Below are 8,112 nucleotides of genomic sequence, written 5' to 3' on the forward strand. Positions count from 1 at the left end.
TAAAATAATTCTGAAAATAATTGTTCCATCTAGCTTCATTTATAGCAGGTATTTTATTGACTGAAAGACTACTCAAATCTACGAGGGTCGTTTGATAAATCTCCTGGTTGGTAACCTTAGACGTGATCAGGTTGAAATTACATTTTCGTGAGGTAATTACAGAAAATGTTTAATAATAATAATAATAATAATAATAATAATAGAGATCGTAAAAGGCGATCAATGGGCACTAAAGGTGACCAGTCCAACCACCTTTAGTACTTACCTACCCACTTTACTTTCCAACTCCCACGTCCATGTTCCCTACTTTCCTACATTATACACAACACGCAGGTGGATATTTGCTTACGCGAATATCTTGAAGAGTGACGCCTTCACGTGTTCCTAGTCACCCCATATTCTTATGAAAATGGAGTTTAAGCAAAGCCTCGGAAAAATGCCGCTACCTGAGGAGCGTCAGGGCACGTCTGGAGCTATCGCTGGGCGTTGCAGCATGCGAGCCGATAGTGACGAGTTGGTGAACAGGCGGCCGCTCGTCGGGATACCCGAAACCTCTACAGCCGAAAGAAGACTACGAAGAGGACAACGACCACCTGAAGAGGACCGCCATGAAGAGACCTTTGTGCCTGCTTCTCAACCGCTTGTGGATGGGACCAGCGCAAAGGATACCTCCAAAAGACGTATGAAATGGGACGAAGGGATGAATCGCTTCATTTTCGGTACGTATCTGGAGATCACGAAGATGGAAACGGACAGGACAGCATACAGAGGTAAACTATATCACGCGTTCATTACACAATACCCACATTTAGCACACTTGACAGAACAACGCATTGCAGACCAACGTAGAGTTATCATTAAAAATACACTCCTTACATTAGACACACAGGAACAAATCAGGCACGCAATAGGTATGTTGGTAAGTACGAATTACATTATCCCTAGATGTCCAATGTACGTGTGTGATTTTTTTTTTTTTTTTTTTTTTTTTTTTTTTTTTTAAGACACAGACACAGACACTAATCGTTACTTGATTTTAATCCGTGCGATTAGTTAACCAGGCTAGACCTGAGTTCTCACAAGAAACACCGACCATAATAATAATAATAATAATTAACGTCTTAGCACATAAAAAACATAAAACTCATTCTTCACAGAAACACACCACGTTATCACAACCCACTCGTATACAACCCAAACGCAAAAACCTAAACAGCACTACTAGCTCACAAAATACTGTAATATCTCCACGAATAACCCAAGCAACCACACAAATACAACCTCAAGAACAAAGAAACACAAGAAATACAAGTAACGCAACATGCACTACAAAAACAGGTCCACCCAATAAAATTACACGTCTTAGCACAGTTAAAAAACACAATACTCCTTCTTCTCAGAAACAACCCACTCGTATTCAACCGAAACGCAACAACCTTAAAAGCACTACAGGCTCACAACATACTGTAATGTCTCCACCAATAACCCAAGCAACAACACAGATACAACCTCAAGAACAAAGAAACACCATAAATACAAGTAACGCAACATGCACTACAAAGACAGGTCCACCCAATAAAGTTACACGCCCTAGCACAGTTAAAAAACACATAACTCATTCTTCACAGAAACACACCACGTTATCACAACCCACTCGTACTCAACCCAAACGCAAAAACCTAAACAGCACTACTAGCTCACAAAATACAGTAATACCTCCACCAATAACCCAAGAATAACACAAATACAACCTCAAGAACAAAGAAACACCATAAATACAAGTAAGGCAACATGTACCACAAAGACAGGTCCACCCAATAAAGTTACACGTCCTAGCACAGTTAAAAAACACAAAACTCCATCCTCGCCGAAGAACACCACGTTATCACAACCCACTCGTATTCAACCCAAACGCAAAGCCAAAGAAACACTTACACAATAAACTCCATTTAATAAAATTACAGGAATTATTATAATGATTTTTGTTTTGTTTTGTTTTCCTCTTTCCTGATAGCGTTGGCTTATTGTACCCATCAATATGTATGTTGGTAAGTATGAATTACATACTATCCCTAGATTTTTAATGTACGTGTGTAATTTTTTTTTTTTTAGGACCCTACATAACTTCACCAGACACAGACACAGACACTGATCGTTACTTGATTTTAATCCGTGCGATTAGTTAACCAGGCTAGACCTGAGTTCTCACAAGAAACACCGACCATAATAATAATAATAATAATAATAATAATAATAATAATAAATGTCTTTAATAAGTACGTAGGTTAAATTACATAGAAATGTGTACAAAGGGCGAGATTCAGTAATGGAATGAAACATACATACCATTTCTGCTCTTCCATCTAACCCATGTGATTCCGTTCATTAACAGAAAATACAAAAAAAAATAAAAATAATATATCTAGCAAAAAAAAACCTCAAATTAAATTGTAAAATATCATTGAGAAGAAGATTGTTCGTGCAATAACCTCGACATGGTACCTAATCTGAATAGTAGTGATATAAGGCCGATTCTAACTCAAAAGTCACTAGAAAAGTCACTAGATGTGAAAAAAGTCACTAGAAAAGTAACTAGGTTTGAAACTCTGCTCAAAGTCACTAGAAGGTCACGAGAGGTTTGAAACTCGGCGTGAGGTTTGAAACTCTGCTAGTGATATAGGGGCCGATTCTAAATCAAAAAGTCACTAGACACGAAAAAGTCACTAGAAAAGTAACTAGGTTTGTAACTCTGCTGGCGAGGTTTGCGCCTGTGCTAACGTCAAGGTCAAGGGGGTCGAGGTTTGCGCCTGTGCTAACGTCAAGGGCGTCGAGGTTTGCGCTCGAGATAAAGTATCGGAGGTTTGCGTCCGAGCTAAAGTAATTTGGTTTGCGCCTGAGTCGAGGGTCTTGTCGATGGTAGTGTACGGCCGATTCTAAATCACACTATATTCTAAATATAACTGGTGGTGGAGATTGACGCTTATATAAGCCCTATATGTTCGTTACAAGGTGTACATGTATTAAAGATGTCGTGGATGGCATATGCTGAGGAATCATGGACCAAAGCTACCGATTTCGTGACGGCCGTGAGACGCCTTAAGCAGCATTTTTCTGCATTAACATTTGATGCAGAGCACGAGGCGATATATGGACGCGGTGAATACAGCCCAGAGGAGTGTCAAGCTATTGCCGCAAAGTATGAGTTAGGAGAGGCAATATGTGACAGTTACTTAAGCTATAAAATATGTGATGAGTGTATTATCCGGAAACTAAGGGATGCAAAGTTGGAGCAATTTAGTGAACAGTTGCAAGCGTGGAAGGATGAATCTTCAGCATCCAGTGAAGAGTGTTAAATTCAATGAATTCAATAATAGAACATATGTAATGGTGACGTGGCATTTTGCTTATTGGGCAGCAAGGAAAGGTCCATGGGAAACTGTAGCAGTCGATAGAGTTCGATTCCGACGTAGAATCGAGCAATATCATGCAATAATTTCTCCAGTATTACAAGCGGATCATCGTTCGGCAGTGTATCGCGGTAGATTTCAAGGTCACGAGTTGGAAATATAAGGGTGAGCGGTAGCGATGGTTTCAATCAGTCCAGTGGTGTTATTGAAACAGTGAAAATGGATCTTAACGCACTAAACAACAGTACATTCTGTAAAGTATTCAAAAATGCCAAGGACTTGGAAGTGGGGGAGAAGTTTAGAATTGTGAATGCCGACACCATAAATACAAAATATGGTGATCGAATAGTATTGGAAACTGAAAATTTTAAATGTGTGCTGCCGTTACGATTCTATGAATACTTCAAGGAAGGCGATCGCCTGAACGTCCTCAAAGAGTCCTTGAAGACTAGGGATGTATTCATCGAAAGCGTCGGATCAGCGGGAAAAACGACCAATTTAAAATTTATGTAAACAATAGATTAGTGTTGTTGTTGTTGTTGTGTAAATAAAACATAATATTATAGATAATTGTCTTTTCATTTCGAAATAAAATGAATGTCCCATGAAAAAAATACTTCAGTTGTGGGGTGATCGTCGTTGTGTACTTCGCTCTCTCATGAATACACTAAAGAAACTATCATCCATGGCGACGAAAAATAGCTGTAATAGTAACTATTTCACGTGCTCGTGTTGGTGTTGTAGTGATAATGGATATGGATCAACGCCACCATCACCTTCTCAAGTTGAAAATATGCATAGCAAAGCGATTGAGGAACACTTAATCGATTGTACCTCTTACACCCTCTTCGACAGCTTAGATAATTCAAAATACATTGAAATCGGCTACAGTACACACCTTAACCTTGAACCAATCCTTCGCATCGCATGCGGCAGTGTTATGCTCATGAAAAGGGAAGATTGGGTGACACTTTTAAAATGGCAAACATATCTCGAAATGAAGTTTTTCCGATCACAAGAGATGGAAAGATGGATAGATTGGTCGAATGTGAACGAAGAGAAAGATGTCGAACGAGATCAAAGTTCGGATACACTTAATAGTAATATCACCATCTACTATACCTGGGAGTCAGTGAAAGGGGCTACTGAAAAAATGTTGAAGAGTGTAAGAATACAATGTGGCAACAGCAGCTCTCAATATTGCACGATGGGAAAGAACGATATTGAAGAACTGTTTAATTTGAAACATATAATCAACTATCGATTTGATTTACTGGAATCATACGCTCTGTCCTGTTTCTATCAAGATTTTATCGAACAGGTGATTAACTACCGTCACTTTCGTAAAATGGAGTCTGGTGACGAGGATGAGGAGGACGATGACGACTTCATCTATCGCGATATTGAAGATGTGCTAAACTATAAGAATAATGTAAATTCTCACAATACAGTGTGCATGATGGAAATATTACACTATAGACCTACTTATTTAATGTATCACATATATCAACCTCCTCAATAAACGGTTACTGCAGTTTAGTATTTTCATTGTGCCTAGATTTCCCTATAAATATGCCACCGCATTGTATCATGCCAATAATGTTGAATCGGAAGCGGAAGTGTACGGATGGGAGGGGCTTGGTTAATACTCTCATAAACAAACTTCCAGTTGAACTACATCTTCCCGGATATCAATACTGCGGTCCTGGTACTAAACTAGACAAAAGACTAAAGCGAGGTGATCCCGGCATAAACCCACTAGACGCCCAGTGTAAAGAGCACGACATTAGCTATAGGGATAACCAAGACTTGGAAGGTCGACATCGAGCAGATCGGGTTCTAGAGCGGAAAGCTTGGGAACGGTTAAAAGCTTCCGACACGAAGTTAGGGGAACGAGCAGCGGCTCTTACAGTGGGCACCATCATGAAGGTAAAACGAAAGTTGGGGATGGGAGTGAAGAAGAATAAGAAGAAGAGTAGTTTATTGAACTTGCGCAGGACGATTGCTAAGAAAATGAGGAAAAGCGGCAATACCGCGGATGTGATAAAGTCAGCTGTTACTGCAGCAAATATGGCCATAAAAAATTTAGGTGGTAGGAAAAATGTAAGCGTACCTAGAGTTATTCCCATACCAAAACAGGGTGGGTTTTTACCATTTTTGATACCCCTATTCTCCGGTTTATCGGCAGTGGGAGCTTTAGCCGGCGGCGCGGCAGGCATTGCTAAAGCAGTTAATGCATCTCGTGACGCACGTAAAATTCAAGATGAAACTTCACGCCATAATCGCACGATGGAATCGATCGCTATAGGAAATAAAAGTGGCAATGCGCTGTACTTGAAACCTTACAAATCGGGAGGCAGTTTGGCGTTGCATTTAAAAAAAAAAAACTTCAAAAAATTGCCTAAGCGGCCGTTAACAGATTTAGATCTACGTAAGCACGCAAAAGGGTGTGTACCATACTTTAGGGATGTGTTTATGCGAGATAATATGCCTATATCGCCATGGAAAAATGAATCCGGGGTTATTAATTTAGACAGTCAAAGGGGGCGTGGTACTCATTGGGTCTCGTACAAAAAACGTGGTAGACGAGTTTGGTACTATGATAGTTTCGGTAATATTCCACCACCACGAGAAGTGATCGAGTATTTCCGCGACTGTAAAATCTATTATAATTACGGACAAGAGCAACAATTTGGTACAACGAATTGCGGCCATCTGTGCTTAAAATTTCTGTATAAATAACAGCAACACTGACTAAGCGAGCAGTAGCGGTAATCATGTCGACGACGTTCAGCATAGAGGGTGTTGGAAATACGGCGAGTCACGATTTCTATCCACCTATTGAACTTCCTTCGGGGAAAATGTACGTTATCGGGATGGTGGGGTTTTATGGCTGTAACAGCATAAGAAACATTCACGCGGGAAACGATAAGTTTTACTATAAAACTGATTCAAATAGCTCAATATACTCCAAGGCAATAACAATTCCGCATGGTGCTTACGAATTGGAAGAGATAAGCGAGTATATAAAAGCTCACATTCCTACAAGTCGCTTTAGTCTACGTGCAAATAACAATACGCTCAAGTGCGAACTTAATTGCGAATTTCATATAGATTTCACTCCAAGAGACTGCATAGGGCGCATGCTCGGTTTCGAATCGAGGATATTGGAAGCGAACGTTCTACATACATCTGCTTTAGATATTCAAATCATTAAGCACACTAACATTCACATAGAGTGCAATCTCATTACGGGATCCTATCGAAACGGAAATCGTGCTAAGGTCCTTTACGAAATAGACGTTTCCGTTCCACCAGGTTACCGCTTAGATAAAATTCCTAGTAATACTCAATATCTGGAAGTAAATACCAGTAGAATTAGCAATATAACTATAAAGTTGACGAATCAAAAGGGTGAACCGATCGATTTCGGGGAAAGTGAACCGTTTACAGTACGATTAGAGTTAAAAGAATATGGGGTTACGTATTAATCAAGGTCCATTGCCATCCTTCCTCAACGCTATAAATAAACAAGGTGACCGGAAATCGAGTTATTCTCAATCGAGACAGAACCCGGGCACGTTAACGCCAGTAGAAAAAATCTTTCTTGGAATCCATTGGCCTGAAAGTGCAAAATGGCGGCGGCAGCAGACTCGTTAAACGTCTTTCAAAGCGTACACTTTGACGAAACGATTGTTAAATCCGATATTCACACCTATCTTCCATACGGAGGATCTTCGGATTACGGACTTTCCAGTGAAATACGAATATTAATTCAAAATCAAGAGCTGATAAGCGCCACCTACGACAGTTTTTTGTACTTGGAAGGAAAAATTGAATGGAGTCAACCGGAAGGAGAGGGCGCCATCGTAAAGACATGCAACCTAACAAACAATTTCGCGCCATTCCTTTTCGAAGAAATCCGCTATGAGTTGGGTGGTCAGAAAGTGGATGTATGCAGGAATCCTGGTATTACATCCTCACTGAAGGGATACGTATCGTATACGTCTACTGAAAGCAAAGGTCTCAAACATTTGGGGTGGTCACCCACCGATGAATCCCTTCAAGTAGATTTCAATAAGAGCAACAAGGAGAAGCATTTCGCTGTTTGCATTCCGCTAAAACACATATTCGGATGTATGGAGGACTATCGACAGGTTATCGTAAACATGCGACAAGAATTGGTATTAATTCGTGCTAGAAGCGATGCCAATTGCTACATCGGTACCGCCGACGATGCAACAATAACATTAACAAAAATTCAATGGAAAGTTCCTCACGTGACCGTTAGCGATAGCGCCAAAATTAGCCTATACGAACGCATCAATAAGGATGCTATAATCACAATGCCATTTCGTCAATGGGAACTGTACGAATTGCCCGCTTTAAAACAGGCACAGTTGGATATATGGCCAATCAAAACTTCAACTCAACTAGAGAAACCACGATGGATAATTGTGGCATTTCAACGAAGCGGTAAAAAGTTTTCACACGAAGCAAGAGCCGCCAATTTCGATAACATCAATATTCGAAATTTAAAACTGCATCTCAACTCGAAAAGTTATCCGTACGAAGCGATGCATTTAGATTTTAATGCCAACAAATACATCATTGCATATCAAAACTATTTAAACTTTCGGCGCGATTATTACTCGAAAGATGAGCATCAAGACGCCCTCTTTGACTATTTGTATTTTAAAAGTTG

General features: G+C 40.0%; 1 protein-coding gene across 1 annotated transcript in view; it reads left to right on the top strand.

Annotated features, from left to right (window-relative positions):
- The first annotated feature begins 7,042 nt into the window (after positions 1-7,042).
- Positions 7,043-8,112, top strand: part of LOC116170235 — a 21,101-nt gene continuing 20,031 nt past the window's right edge. Inside the window, exon 1 of the mRNA XM_031486475.1 lies at positions 7,043-8,097. Coding sequence (XP_031342335.1) covers positions 7,043-8,097 — 1,055 coding nt within the window. The remainder of the gene's footprint in view (positions 8,098-8,112) is intronic.

Source organism: Photinus pyralis, unplaced genomic scaffold (genome assembly GCF_008802855.1).
Source record: "Photinus pyralis isolate 1611_PpyrPB1 unplaced genomic scaffold, Ppyr1.3 Ppyr1.4_LG5, whole genome shotgun sequence".
NCBI lineage: Eukaryota > Metazoa > Arthropoda > Insecta > Coleoptera > Lampyridae > Photinus > Photinus pyralis.